The 16,408-nt window shown below is 36.9% G+C and overlaps 1 protein-coding gene across 5 annotated transcripts in view; it reads left to right on the forward strand.

The window, feature by feature from the left end:
- The window catches only part of foxp1b (forkhead box P1b), a 361,422-nt gene that overhangs the window by 329,667 nt on the left and 15,347 nt on the right, over window positions 1-16,408 (forward strand). For all 5 annotated transcript variants that reach the window (XM_017304814.1, XM_017304815.1, XM_017304817.1 and 2 more), the window contains 2 exons: window positions 4,389-4,476; window positions 6,129-6,212. In XM_017304814.1, the coding sequence (XP_017160303.1) occupies window positions 4,389-4,476; window positions 6,129-6,212 (172 nt within the window). The remainder of the gene's footprint in view (window positions 1-4,388; window positions 4,477-6,128; window positions 6,213-16,408) is intronic.

Raw genomic sequence — 16,408 nt, forward strand, 5'->3', positions numbered from 1 at the left:
CGATCTCGAGTGCTACAACACTGGTCGGTGATGACTCAATTCATTGTGGTCACTTAAAAAAAAGAACAAAAACAAAAAACAGTGCCATTATAATTCAGCATTTTTTTTAAATACCATTCCAAAAATGTCCCTTGCTGCACACTGTCAGAATGGTAGACTGACAGACAAATGTCTAGTTAACATGACTGGTTGTTTTAAAGTGCAATTATTTCTTAACACAAGTAGCATAATAACTAAAGCTGAACAAAATTATTCTGATCACATATTTGTTGTTGTCTGTTATTCAGATTGCATCATTTAATGTATAGTTTTAGGCACATGAGTGTATCTTTTCACTTAATGAGCATTCTAAATTATTTCTAAGTATATAAGTATATGACTTATGGACTTATAACCATAAGTCATATACAGCAATTTTTAGTTGTCTAAAACGTAACTTATTAACTCAACTGGTGAATGTTGATTCCTGCTCTTACCTGGCCCTTCTCTACCCACTTCACCTGGAGAAAATATTAACACAAAAATGACTTATGTCATAAATACCTGCCTTCTATGACATACTACATATTTTAAGAAACACAGATTTACAACCTAAAGAAATCATCTTTTTGGGTGAAACTAGCTGGCAATAGTGTGACAACTCCTTGACAAGATCATTTTTTAATAAACTGGGTGCATTTGAGGTGGTGATCTTTTTAGCTGGACTAACCAACAGGAGAACCGGTGTGAAAGTGTCATGAATGACGATGCTCCTTTCTACCATATCATTCACTTTGGATGTACTATCAAGAAAGATCACAATCGCTCCATCCATATGGGAAACGGATATCACAACATCACAACCTACCGCTGCTCCAGCAGCTAAGGCAGACTCCTCGACTGAACAATTCACCGTTGGTATAAGTTTGACAGCATGGCGACGTGTCAGCTTTTCACTGCCCTCCACAACGGGCATGATGCCAAAACGCCACGCCAAACCAAACTGGTAGCAAAAAACTACCGGATCAGACTGGAACAACCAAAACTAAACTTAAGATCAAGTAACAGAAATGTGTTCAAAACACCTTGCAGAAAATGTAGAAAAAGACCCAAAAATCCACTCACTCTGACACTCCCGTCTTTAGCTCCATTCACTCCGCAATTCACTCAGAGAGAGAGAGAAGGAAAAAGAAACTTGTTTTATTGTGACAATCTACATTAGGCTCTGTCATCCTGCCAGAGAGCTTTTAAAAGTGGCTTCATTTGAAGTCCAGAAAGTGACACATGCCAACGTTCATAGCCTCTCTTGCTGTCACCCCTCCCTCATTCCCTCTGCTCCCCGTGTCCATGCACTCCTCTCAAGGCTGCATTAAGGGCCATTTGAATATTTCATTTCCTATTAATTATGCACTGTGACTCTCCATGTCATTAGAAGAAATAAAGTGGAATGTAACAAAGGATGAAAAGAAGCGGGGCACATGTCTCGTACGAGCCGAGAGATTCCAAAGCTGCTCACGTAGGCCAAACTCCCCCACCCCCTTCATTGATGATTCAGACTGGGGGCTGGTTAAATTGAAGTTGAAATGTCTTTACCTATTATTTTCCTCTTTGAAATATAGTAAGATGTCCTGAAATGTTTACTGGTTTCATTTTCTGACCCACTTAATTAAATGGGCTCTTATGTGATTTAAACAAATGGAAGGCCCACAGAGAAGCCTCTATTCATTTTGACAAACAGGGTTCTCAGTCATGCTTTTTTAAAATATTCCTCTTTAATTTTGTGTTTCGCCACAATAATTAACTTCAAGTGATGAATGTGTACCTCAGTCTTCTGAAGCATGTTTTATGGAAACACCACCCTGAAAACATTTTTGTTCACCTCAAGGTTGGAAGTAGCCATGGCTAGATTTACAATGATGTGGACATATATGAACACGTTTTGCAAAAAAAAAAAGAAGAAAACTTTTCTTTTTTTTGCAAAACGTGTTCATTTAAAAATTAAATAAAAAAAAAAACAAATTAAAACCTTTTGGGTCCCCCCAAAGAATTTGAGCCTGGGGCTACTGCCCCCTGCTTACAATCATATAAATCCCAAAATATTAATGCCAGTCACCTAATTTAGACCTATGAGTTTTAGATGAAAAACTTTTTTTTTTTTTACCCAGGGGTACCCCCAAAAATTGGGCCCTGGGTTACTGCCCCTGTGTTTATATTGGTATTGATACCAAAACATTAATACATCTCACCTATGAGCCTATGAGTTTTATAGAAAGTACAATTCTTTGCAAAAAATGCATTCACTTAAAAAATAAATAAAAATATTTGGCGCAACCCCAAAAGTCATCCTATGGGTTACTGCCACTGTGAGCCGTTTCTAATGTCTGGCTCAGTAAGTACCCGAAGATGAATAGGAGCCTTCATATTTCCTACTGTTTTCACATGTCTTTTTTTGGACTGTAAATATGGTGTATAATACACAAGCGTGTTGTCTGAACATAAAGCAATGGCATTGAAGTCATCGTTGTGCATTCGCAAGTTGGTGGTGGCTCGTTTTGATTTGCAGCACACAGCAGAAACAGTGTATACATATAAAAACTAAAACACCTTTCTCCCATCCTCCTGCACACACACAGACATGCCTGATGACAGTGACCTACGTGGTCACTGCAGATGTGATATAATTTATGATATATATAATATATTGGATCCATTAACGAGCATAATGAAGTAGTGAAATGAAAGGGTATTTGTGAAATCAGTTCAAACATCCTGCTTGGATTATGATTAAATGATTAATGAAATGCCCCTGCATAAGCATTTTCAAACAGTAATTCATGCGGCAACTGATAAAATTCCTCCAATCATATTTCCTTCACTCATGAGCCTTATCTCCACCATTTTATATAAATCAAAAAAAGGACGTCTCCTACCCGAGCAAGCTACTTTAGATTAGTAATAAACGTGCATGAAAAGAGAACGTCTTTCCTGAATAAAATAATTGCACGTAATTATATCCATAATTCAAGCCTGGGACAGATCCCCATCTCCTCGTCCTGTTGTCCTCTACATTTGGTCCGGCTCTATTTGAATTCCCCTTAATTCCGATGATAAAAATGAACAATGCAAACAGCAAAAAAGGGTGGCAAAGTCAACATGGCAAGGCGGAGTGGAGCAGAGGCAGGAAGGCATGGCGTTAGGGTGCCGGTTCATAATTTAGCAAAGGGAATCCAACCTGAAATTCTTCAATCATCCCCTCTTATCAGTGAGCTGGGAGAGCAGGCATGACCGGCATGAAATATTGACTGTCATTCTTTCACATAAAAAAGTATTCCTTTGTTCTGGAGACATTGTGCAATCACTGTAATATGTGACACTATTAACATGAATGTTATTGCAGGGGCTCCACACTCACTTACCTTATTGATCCAATAATCAGCAATGGGACTGAATGAGAGAACATGATAGAAGTCTTATTTGTTCAAAAATAGGCAAATATTGACAGATGTTAACATAGCTCATCTCCACTTAAACCCAGAATTATTTAGACAGCTGGCAGATTTATTTTTATTTTTAAATTTGTTGCTGATTTATTTTTTTTAAGTGACATCCTTTTACATTATTTTTTTATCATCTCACAAGATTATAAAGCAATGTGTAAGGACTGTCAATTTTGCCAAAAATATCTGAATATATTGCTGTTTTTATTGTCAGATATAGCATCTTTTTGCATGTTTCTACTGGATTTCATATTACTACTTCGATAGTGAGCTCCATGTCTTCAGATTTGGAAGGCCTCTTTGTGATCACCCTAATCTTTAGCTAATCTCACAGATGGGTGGATTCTGACTGGGTCACTGCAAAAATGTAATGTAATTTCTTGGTCAAATTAAAATTGGTCAATTTTAGCCTAAATGCATTAGCCTGCTAATGGTGTAATCTTTGTTTATACTAAAATGTAGTTAAATCTAAACATCTGGATCCTTAGTTTGGGTTTCTGTTTAATTTTGCTTATTAGTAAGAATATCATTTTGAGTTACTTTGCCAATCTTTTAGGCTTCCTTTCTTCTCAGAATGAAAGTGATGTTCATGTGGAACGAGAAGTACAAGAAGTAAATAAAGCAAATAGCAACGCTGTTGTTTTACTGTTAGCGGCACAAATAAGCCATCTCGTTTATTTCATTGTTTGAGAACATAAGAAAGTAAACAGAAAATGTGATCCTACAAAGGGTATAAATAGTTTTGGGCTTAAACGTACCAAGCTCTCAAGCATTAGATAGGAATTATTTGAAAATGATTGAATTTCGATGCTTCGATGATTATGATGTTCTGTTCTGCTACAATAAACATTCTTTAAAGAAATAAAAATGAATCTAATCTTTGTATGCATCTTCTCTTTCTGTGGTTTCCAGGCATCTCAACAACGAGCATGCCCTGGACGACAGGAGCACGGCCCAGTGTCGGGTGCAAATGCAGGTCGTCCAGCAACTCGAGCTCCAGGTATTGTCACGTCTCTTGTTTTCATCAAAATATTTACGCTCTGTCTCCTGCTGACACTTCCTCTGTGTCTGCCGAACGCCAACACGAGCCGTGGTGTCACCCGCAGAGGAGGGAGGGGCCCGGGGGAAGTTAGAGTGTTCAGTAGAATTAAATACTTTTGTGCATTTGCTAGTAACCAGTCATTAAAAATGTGTTATGTATGCATGACAGACAGGAGAAGATGTATGAATAGCCTGGGGCTAAGTAGAGAAGATAACTGCATTTTAAATTTTATAGGATTTTAAAGTTAATTATGACTTTAACTGTTTGGCACCAACAATATAACACTTGTGAAATGACTTAACTGCATAGTGTGGAGAAATACTCATTGGTTAATGAGTTAGAGGAAAATGAAAGGTTATTGTTGCTGTTGGTGTTATTTTTTTATCCAATATAATGCTGATTTTCCATAAAAATCAATGCAAATAATACATACAAAGATAACTGTTTCTCTAATGTCGTCTTTCACTTATAAAACAGAGAACTGATACAACTGGTGTTACAATCTGCACACATGCATTCAGGTATATTTGAATCAGAAATTATGTAAGCTTAGCAGATAAAAGAAACTCAATTGAATAAGTGAAATTCTAGCTTCTTAGGTTAACAGCATCTTAACATAAAACAAACATAAAAATGAAAGTATACAGTATTGGTGAAATAAAAATATTTTTAAGTATCATAAAGATGGAATGGGAACAACTACTATGCTGTTAACAAGAACCAAAAAGGTTAAAAGTTTATCTAACTAGTGAGCAACTTGCCACCATGCTAGCAAATGGGACTTTAGGGAAACAAAATCTTTCTCAACTCCACGTACTGTAAAGGTTCTCATGTTTTACTAAGCTGACACATTTAGACATAATAAAATCCGTATTAATACATCGTTATCATTTTCAGCTAAACCCCACAAATGTATTTAAAATGGTCAAATGGAATTTGTTACTAAAATAAAGTATCTAATGCTGTCAGATTTCAATCACCATTACATTTTACAAGATCATATTTGACTCACAAAATGACAATTTCAATCATTTTAATGACTATCCAAAAAAAACTTTTGCAGTCATTCACTAAAAATCTTACTAATCCACGATGAACGTTTTAGCATGTGTGACAGCCTAAAAGCAAACGATGTGTTCTAGACGTTTGGGGCTTTTTTCAGTTGCGGTTCACATAATTACTGTCAGATGCCTGACAATCGGCAGAAACACTTCTGGTTTAGAGGAAGTTAACCTAAAACAATGATATATCAGTTGCCCCTACTTTTCACCATCCCAACATCTTGTTTTTTCTCTTCTGCTGGTTCATCATCCAAAAGGGATCGGTGAGGCTTTACCAGACAGACACAGACTGACTTCCTCCACATGCAGCCGGTCACCATAATTTGAGCTGGCAGCTAAAACTATTTGGACTTTCAGACAGGGAGAAGGGACCTGGCTTTTTAGTAGGAATCGGAAATAAAACTCCATATTCTGTAATGGAGTCTTACTCATAGCTCAAATAAGCATTTTAAATCAAAGACGATGCAATTTAAAATGATATCTAGAGATTTGTGTGTGCGTGTGTATTTGTTCATAAAATTGTTGTGCTTTTGTCTTTTCTTCTAATAGCTAGCAAAGGACAAAGAGCGTCTGCAAGCCATGATGACGCATCTTCATGTCAAGTCCACAGAGCCCAAAGCCACCCTGCAGCCGGTGAGCAGCAACCCTGTCATATATCCTCCTGCCACTCCCCATTCCTTTTGTTTGTGTTAATTGGCACACATGTATTCATTAATCCCTTCCTCCATCTTCTTATTTATCTGCTAAATAAAAACAGCTGTTTGTTGAGGGAAGCAGTAAATGTAGTTTGGAGCACATCTGCTGACAGCTGGGATTCAATTTGGTGTCTCTGTGATGAACTGGATGTGCAGTACAACACCTCCCAACCCCCACCCCCGTCCCAACACCCACCCCCAGAGAAATATTGCCTCTCTGAGAATACAGAGGAAAAAGTGAGAAAATTGGCGTTATTTACAAAATCATGCAAAATTGGCATTTGTAATGGACTTTTAATGCAATTTTTAGAGCAACTTTGCATTAAATTGTCATTATTTACCGAATGACACTTCATGACAACTGTTATAAACATTCATAAAGACTTCTTTATGTTCATGACAGGTGTTATGTCATGTTTATGACAGCGTCATGTCAGTCTTATGCTCACCCCTTCAAATAAAGTGTTACCAAAAAATCTTTTGTTATAAGTGAAAAAAATATGCCAGTGTGACTAGAACTTTTTAAATGTGTAATTTAAAACAAGCTTCTATATTTTTGCTGAAAATTTTCTTGTTAGTTTTGTTTTTTTACAGTGTATTAAGACAGAACTAGACCAAAAGTACATAATAAGTATTTTTACTAAGATTTAGTAAGATATAGTGTTTTTAAAGTTGGGTCAAACAAAAATAAGTAAAAAAAGTTGAGTATGTTTAGCATTTATATTGAATTTCTTATAAGTGCAGATGGGATGTTTGTAGAAAAGCTTACTGTTTTTGAAAGCAATAAAAAAGTGGCAGAGTTAAAACATGTTCAGAAAAGACTAGTTCTAGACCTGGGATGCTTAATATGTGGATCGTGGAAAGTTTTGAGTCGATCTCGGGATCAGGTGACAAACTGAATGCAGCAGCACGTCCTCCTCTGGCTCGTTTACTAAAATATTCACTAATATCTAAAACATTTGTAACTTTATTAAGGAATAAAAAAATCAACAAAACATGTTGAAAATGACCCAATAAAAATAATAATCATAGTAATTATTGTTTCAACAAGGTGTAATTCTGTGCGTTTCATTTCCATTACCAAAATAAAAAAAAAAAAAAAAGGCAATTCAAAGATCAACTCTGACTAACAGAGCAGGAGTTTAAAATGAACTAATCAACCACCTCTGTGCTCATGAGAGGCTTTTTAATGATCGCGAAATAAATATCAACCCTGAAAACCTAATATCGTAACGGACTGAATGTTATGTTTTTAATGTAATCTCTGGGTGGTTTGCCCAATTTGCAGGGCGCAGGTGGTTGTCACGGCAACGGGTGTGCTTAAGAGAGAAACAGAGAAAGAGAGAGTGATGGGGAGAGAGGGAGAAAGAGAAAGTAAAAAGGTATGGGTGGTTTTGAGTTGATTAATTTACCTTATTTGTATCTTTGCTGTGATGGATCACAGCTGCTGTAATTTCTGAACGTTCAACAAACAATAAACTTGGACTAATTACCTTGTTTGTTTGCAAGAACACGTCATTCACAACAAGCATTAAATAGGACAAATATATTTCATTAAATATTTAACAAACAAATGGATGCTACCGTGACAATTATATGAAATGAAATTGTCTAATATAAAAAAAATAGTTTGCTGCTCTCTGGCATCTTGCTTTGAGCTCAGAGTCTGAGAGGCTTTTCCTCCATCAAACATGCTATTTATTTTTGTCTCTTATTTAGTGGAAATATTGATGTTGATGAGACTTTCTCTAAAATAATAACCTTTTTCAACCTTTATAGCTCCACTATTGAAAATGAGGCTCTAACTTTCACAAATGACATTGAAATAAAATCCAGTCCAACATCTGGATTGAGGTGATTCCTCTGGAACCTATTGGAGGAAAAACATCCCAACTTCAGAAGATGAGCTTTAATTCTTTGCTTCCTTCTGTCAGTCTACAGTTTCTCATATTTCAGTCATCAAACCAAATGTCAGATCTACCATAACTGATTGATACCTGTTGGTCCAAGATTTGCAACCAGCTTCTGACTGAGAAACCAACGACCTCCTCCCACTTTCAGAATCTCACTGAGGAATAAACTGCGTTAGGTTTTCTGTCACTTTAATAGGACTGCTATAACTGATGTATATTCTCCTATAAAATAAGTCAATAGAGTTTCATTTACAATTTTTATATCTTTGTGTCATGAGGCAGATCTCAGTCGGCTGGTGAGAGAAAAAGTAGATCTTGGTCTCAAAAAGTTTGGGCACCCCTGACCTAGACTGTAGTAATTTCTTCTAAAATTACTACAGTCCCAAAATCCCAAAAATATGTAGTTTTAGTTTCATCTCAAATGTAAAACACATAAATGACAAAAGAAACCAGAATATTTTCATACAGGAAGTAAAAAAAACATTTTTACAAACATTCTACTTCTTATTTTCCACCATAAGGTTCACTTCTCTATCCCTATCCTACAGGGCTAAGGGGCATGTGGCATTTAAGTGTTGGCTCTGTTTGTCATATTTAAGATGGGGGAGGAGAACCTCACGGTCATATTTCAGTCCATATGACAGTTCATTCAGCCAACCAAATGAGCAGATATAATTTTACTGCGGGGTATAAATGTAAAGTCCTGCTCACAAATGCACGTGAATGGACATAAACACGCAGGACATGTGCCATTTGGTTCGTTTATTTACAGTCAGTGAGGAGACTATTGACATCCAGAGACCACTCACGCACTCAATGGTGCAGCTAGTCGACGGTAAGCACTCTGGGGACTCACTGACAATAAGCTGTCTGTTTAAGCAGCCTGTGCGATTGTATAGATTGGGGCGTGGAACGAGGGTTCTGACACAGGGACAGTTGTGTACAAACAGTGGTTGGGGTGGCAGATAGCATCTCAAGTTTGCTACCTCTCGTCTCTCTCAGGGCCCCCGGTAGAATGGGTGTCAGAGCTCAGCATTAATGCTCTCGAGGGGGTAAGCTGGGATTTTTTTTTTTTCCTTTTTATTATTCAAGTAAATAGACTCCGGTTCTCTGGGGCAGCTCTGCCTGCTGTGAACTGCTGTGATGAAAGTGTCTTGCATTTGGCTGGGTGAGTGGAGGAGGACTTCCACAGGTCAAGGTCGGTGGCCCCGTTGAGGCTTGAAGGAGACTGCATCAGAGGAACCTACAGATAGGATGCAGAGTGAAATCATCTCCAGAGATGACCTGAAACAGAGTCCCTTCGAAGAGTAGAGTCATTCTTGTTCCTGCTGCTGCAGCTTCTCCTTTGCTGTTAGAAATGTATGTATAACGATGTTTGAGGAACATCACAGCAAAGCATTTAGATAGAATTTGTAGGAAGAGATCTCACGATGTCATAACACCACAATATTTTCTGTTAAAGTGAAATCTGTCTTGTCTTGTTGAACACTAGCTTGTAGCTCTGAGTTATTATTATGTTATTATTAAAGCACATTATTATGTGCTTTAATAATAACATAATAATGCTATTATTAATTATTATATTATTAATAATGTTATTATTAGCACAAAAATAAAAAAAAACATATTTTTGATTAAAAAAAAGTTTAAGATGAGGTGGTTTTTTGGCTATATAAAAAAAATTGCATTGTACAAAACTGCAATGGAAACGCTTTTTATGCATCACACTTGTCACTAACATAACAAAGGTATGCTGCTACTGGCGGAAGTGACGAGTAAGACGACAGGAAATAGGAGGATCATGGTTTTGTATTTTTAAGACAAAGTGCTGCTGGCTCCACCAGAGCTCTCACTGCATTTCACAGTTTGTAAAAAGTTGTCATTCCAATGTGCTGAATCCATCGCTCTTCTGCAAAATCGCAGCCTTTCACAAGTTGAAGAAGCTGTCGCTCCAACACCTATGTAACATGTGATTTTATTTCATTTCTTACTCTTACCGGCAACATCACAATTGTATATTATCAACATTTGCTCATGTCAACAAAGATTTGACATTTTTCTTATTTTGAAGTAAGGAAGGAATTAGGTCCTGAGCTTCTCTGTTGTGTTGACAAAATGAGCTAATAATGACTTATGGACTGATGACATTTAGTTACATCAGAATTGAAGAAGCCATTACCACTCTCCTAAGCTTGCTAACTCAGTGTTTCTCAACCTTTTTTGGTCCAGCGCCTCCCTAACCCATATCCACCTGCCGTTTTAGAGACCACTAAAGGGGAAGGTGCTCAAAAAAAAAAAGAGCACATTTAACCGCATTCTAGGACAGAATATTAATAAAGCCACTCAGCTTTCAGAGTTTAATAAATAATGATAAATTACAAAAATGTGAGGTATACAATCAAAGCTAACGAACATCTCTATATAGAGCATAACACTATGCATATGTAGATATTTTATTAGTAATTTCTTTCTGCAGGTCTATTTTGTTATAGGAAAGTATTGCAATATTCAAACCTGCAATTTAGCAAGATATATAAATCAGAGCTGGACCACCAGACATATTTTGTCTTTACAGAATTACACTATTAAAATATAAACAAGGGCACAATGCAACCTTTTAGTGACTGTAATCTATAAAAAGAGCTGCCTGTTTGCTGCAGTGGAGATGAAGACGGTCCATTCAGGACAGCAGAGCTGCATCAAACTTTAACGTGGAACTGCAGAAAAAAGACAAAAACAAAAGCACAACTTGAATTGTTAATGCATGTCACCATGAGAAAAGCCTACTGAGTTTTGCCTAAAAAAAACTTTTTGTAAAATTAAAATCACACATTTTTGTCTCATGAAGTGCAAAAATTATTTGCAAAACAAACTTATTTTGCATGTCAGAAATCTTTTCTTAATATTCTAAGTTTTTGTTGGAGTCAAAGTTTTGCTTGTGATTCTCACATGACGTGAGCAGGGCCTAAAATCGCAACATAAGATTTCTGATGTGTGCAAATAAAAGTTTATGTTTGGCAAATAACTAAGTTCACAAGACAAAAATGAGTTATTTAATTTTAAAAAGTTTTTTAAACAAAACAATTTTTTTTTTTAAAGAAATCATTACAATTCCAAAAGTTTTGATTACAATTTTATTTTACTTAACTGAGGTTAGTTTTTTTTTCTCCATTAAATAATTGGGAAACAAATTTAACTTCATACTCTGTGAACCAGACCCTAAACTTAAAGTCTGGATTGAGTTTTTTCCCCTTCATTAATTACACACTTTATATCTATCATGGTAATTCAGGGTGAGTTATTTTTAATTCTAAATGAATATCCTTGTTGGACTTTTATTTAAGTGTTATTCTCCTTCAAGATACATTTACCTAACGCCAGAATAAATGCAATGTACATTATGCAGCAAAGGAAATTAGAAGATCAGACATATATCCATTATGGAGATGACAGGTTTTGGACGAGCGATGTGCCCCATTGCATAAGCGAAACTAAGGAATGACTGATATCATTAACGATACAGGGAAGAAGCTTTTTAGTTATCTTGCTTTGCTAGCAAAATCGTTAGCTAGCAGCTAGCTAATAGCACACCAACAACAGCCTAATGTCTGTATGATATTTATTCTGAATCGATAGATAAGAACAGTTTCTCCTCACCTGGCTGTCTCCTCCCCTCAGTAGTTCTTCAGAGAAAGGCAGACGCAGAGGCCTGTCAGTGTCTGTTGTATTTCATTACCTCTCTGATTAAACCGCGACTCTGTGCTGAAGCAGAAACGATACTTCAACGTTTTCTGTCATCTGACAAGTAGCAAGTCTCCACTTTATTCACCAAAAACTGTTCTGTAATCTACTCCAGTTAGCCGCCTCATCGCATTGTGCGACAGGCAACTGCGTCATGCATCACGGGCAAAAGGCCAAAGGTAACAAGGTGACCGGAGGGCTTATTATATTGTACAAAAAATAATAAAAATAATTTTAGTACATGTTATGTGTCAGAAGAGGGCTTAGAAAATAATAATAATAATAATAATAATAATAATAATAATAATAATAGTTGTTAAATATTCCACAAAATGACCAGATAAAAGATGTTCAACATGCCAGTTTAAAATTTGATCTATTTGCAAAACGACTGAGCTCTGCAACATTAAAACATGGATAGAACTGTAACTACATTAATCATAACTCTTCTTCTCTTCAGTGTTTCTGTCAGTTTCTGGTGGTGCAGCTCTGTGCTGCCTTCAGGAGAATGGGACATCAGAGTATCAGCCATAAAACTTCACCCACATGGCATTTATTGTTCAAACCAGAGCTTTCAGTGGAAAAATAAAAGTTCCAGGTCATTTTAATGCCATACAAATATGAGACAGAAACATGGATTATATATTTATATAGACCTGTCTATTGATTATAGATTAATAGTTTTACTGGACAGAAATGACAAAGAACAAATCTGGTTCTTAATCAAATCCTAATGAGTCAAATTGAAAGTGTCATGGAGTCATCAGCCTCATGACATTAACACTGACATGAAAAATAATATTGAAGAAATAAATATATCAAATATAATTAAAAACATAAATAAGTGATCAGTTCTTTACTGTTATGGTCTGTAAGATATATTTATTCTCAGTACTAGATGTGGTCTCAACAAACCCATGACATTTCAACAATATTATTTTACTTTTTATCTGGAAATAGTGTCTGTTTATTCTTGCCATACAGTCTCTGTATTAATTATTGCTCGAAAGGTCTTGCCATACCAGTTTATTCCTCTGTATTTACTTTAGTTTCTTAGTTTATTCTTGCATTTTGTTCTTCATTCATTTCCATTTAGTTTCATTTGATTAGTTTTATCCTCTCTTGGTTTATTGCTATGTCCACTTTAGTTTCTTTCCTGTTGCTAGATTTATTTTATCGTTTATTGACCATCAGTAATCTTCACTCATCACCTGCTGCGCCGCCTAATCATCATGTGTTTCACATCATGTGTTGATTTTCACTGTTCAGCGTCGGATTCTCTGTTTTTATGCCATAATTCACATCTAGTTCGTCGCTCCATTTATGTCCCGTTTCTCCTGTTTCAGAGTTTTGCTCAATGTGCGCGTCTTTTTTTTTTTAAGCCCCTAAGGTGCAGGGCGGTCGGGAAGCGTATCGATGGGGAAAAGGCAGTCTGACATAAACCTTTTAAAACAACGGAAACAATTTCGGTATTCTGATTATTGAAATTTAAAAATGCTGTGTTGTTCTATCACCCCAGTTTCATACCGGACCATTTACATCACCGTGTTAACGCTATAAAATGAACGCTCTCTATCGTGGTATCACCATGGAGGGATTTCTTTATTTCTTTATTTAAATTGGTTAATTTTTCAGAGGGATACTCAGTGAGGGTATCGTGATTTTAGCTACCAGTAGCAGGAGAACGGAGCTGCGCCAAGAAGCTAACAGAAGCTAAAAAAACACTGAATAGAAGAAGAGCTGCCATCGATACAGTTGCAGCCAAGCATGATTTAATGTTACACAATACAGTTTTACCAAGTTGGTCAACGTCTAAACTGGTATTGTTGTGGATTTAAGGCGTAAAGTTTACCTTTGACCAAACGCCCCCCAAAAGGCATTCCAGCGCCCCCCTTTTGTAAAAATGTCCGCCAGCGCCCCCTGCCGTCCTCTGAATGCCCCCTGGAGGGCGGTACCACCCACGTTGAGAACCACTATGATAGATGCTAAAGTTAGCAACTGCTTTTTGCTATTTTGCAGTTTTTCAGTGATTCCCGAGAAGGAAGGGTACAAAGGATGCCATTATTTTTGGAGAATTTTCAACAGACTTACATGTAGACTTTATTGTCATTACAAAATGCACAATAGTGAAATTGGCAACAGAATTTTGTTGCTTGGCTGTTGGAGTACATAGAAAAAATATTGAAAAACTATGTGTGACTATGCACGTGAAAAAAAAATTAAAAAAAAGATAACTAAAAGCAAGCAAAGCTCAGGATTTTCTTTTGAATTTTGCTACAGTTAACGTCAACCGGAAATTGCCAGTGTAAACAACAATCCTCCATTGTGGAGAGAGAATTACAGATCCGAACGAGACACTGTTGATGATAATTCAATATTTGGAAGTATGACCAGCACAGTTCACTCCTCCTCTGCCATTGATAAAACTACAGGCAGACATAAATTCTAAAACAGCACAGAAAATTGATGTCATCACTCACAACTTCTCCTTCAGTTTGCTGATTGGTGGAATCCACTTCAATGGATTCAATGGAATACTGAAGGGAAGAATACTGAAGAATTGCTTAGGAAGGAAATGGCCGCCCTAGCAGAGCATAAATAAAAAAAATTTTATTTGAGTCCAGGGAGCCACTTAAAACAAACAGGAAAAAAACATTTCTATTGCAAAATTTGTCTTAATAACTGTGAGTCAGATTTGAACCAGACTGTTTACACAGCCCAAGTATCATCTAACACATATTTTAAGATTAATTGAAGCTTTAATATGTTTGTTAAAACATATTAAAGCTTGTTTTAGGTGTGATGACAACCCTACAATTAGGAGCATAAAAAAACTATTATATGTAATGGTCAAAGCTGATTTCCTCTCATCCTCTCAGCAACTGGATATATTTGTGCTCTGCTGGCAAAATGTAACTAATAAAGCGTGCTCACAAATTATAACAGGATCAGATTTGGATAGGGACGGGCAGAAGATGAGAACTAAATGTGCCACATTAGCACTTATTTCTGTGTGTTTTTGTGTTTGTCTCAGTGTGAGTGGGCAGATGTCACCAAGCATTTTTGTCAGAAATCTGACCTTTTTCGCCATACATAATTAAGGAGGGACTTTTTGTTTATTTTCTTTAGCAGCTTGCGAGTCAAAGCCAGTATAATTAGATCACCAATTACCATTTAATTAATTTCAGTGTGAAGTCTCATTTTGTCTGGGAACTGGAGTGAGCCCAAATGGTGAGGCAAACAAAGGCAAGGCTATTACCAGCCTGTCTGGCCTATTGTTGGAGCTCTCTGTGTTTATGGCCAGGGAATATGGATGAAACATGAAACAAAGCCCGCTAATCCACAGGAAGAGAAGTCAACATGACAGCCTCCTTCTATTGATAGCATTGTGTCAGAAACACGCAAACCCAAGAGTAATTTATTTTCTTCAGATTTTTTTCTCCCCAGAATAAAATGCTGTCTGCTGCCATTTGCCTGCCTATGTGCAGAGCTGCCAAAATCCCAAATTATTTGAGCAGACTCTTGCCAAAAAAAAGGCAGAGTTCGATCTGCGAAATGTAAATAGACATCCGATTTGGACATAAAAAGGTGGGGGCAGGAGGGAATTCACAGAACACGGTTGTCGCTAATTTTGGAGACAGGAGGAAATAAAATCAGACAAATACGTTTAAGAACAAAGATGTTGCAGTGTGTCTAAATCCTGGGAGGCCAGTGTTAATGTCATGTCATCGGAAAAGATTCTGGTTCTGGTTAGGGATTAGCAATGTAATGTATAAAGCAGGGGTGGATCTGCTGGCCTGGATCTACGCCTGCTGCCACCCCAGCTGGCGACTATGAATTCAAAAAATAGTTATTGCAAATTGGACATTAAGCGCATGAATCTCTTTTTTCCGACAACATTGACTGCAACGCAAAGTAACCTGACACCTACTGCTGAATAGCGGCAAGAAGCTGCAACAACGGAGGGCGAGGCAGCAGCATTGATATACATGGATGGATATATGTTACTGGATTAAACATTCATGACTTATCGTGGGTCACACATGTACCATTGCTGTCCATTGAGTCAGGAATATCAGTGGTCAGGAAAATACCATAATCACGCAAAGAATCTGAAAGGACATAATGTTTAGTGGTTAATTCAACCCTATGACAGCCATAGATAACAAGGTTCAAGGTTTTCACATTTAACAGATGAGGAAAAAGTTTTAATTTAGGGAATATATTGAACAAGTGAGCAGTGGGTCAGTTAKACTAGCCTAACTGTTGTTAGCCTGCTACTGACTTTGATAACCTTAACATGTGCTGCGCAGTTCGGTGTGTTTTGATTCCGTTGGCACTAAAACAGGTCAACCCGCCACCACGTCATCAGTAGAGCAGCTGTTTAAATCAGCTAATCAACCACCACTGGCGAAAACTTATTAATAATCACAATATAGACATTAAGCCTGACAGCATAATGTAACAGACTGGATGTTCT

This window comes from Poecilia reticulata, linkage group LG5 (assembly GCF_000633615.1).
Source record: "Poecilia reticulata strain Guanapo linkage group LG5, Guppy_female_1.0+MT, whole genome shotgun sequence".
NCBI lineage: Eukaryota > Metazoa > Chordata > Actinopteri > Cyprinodontiformes > Poeciliidae > Poecilia > Poecilia reticulata.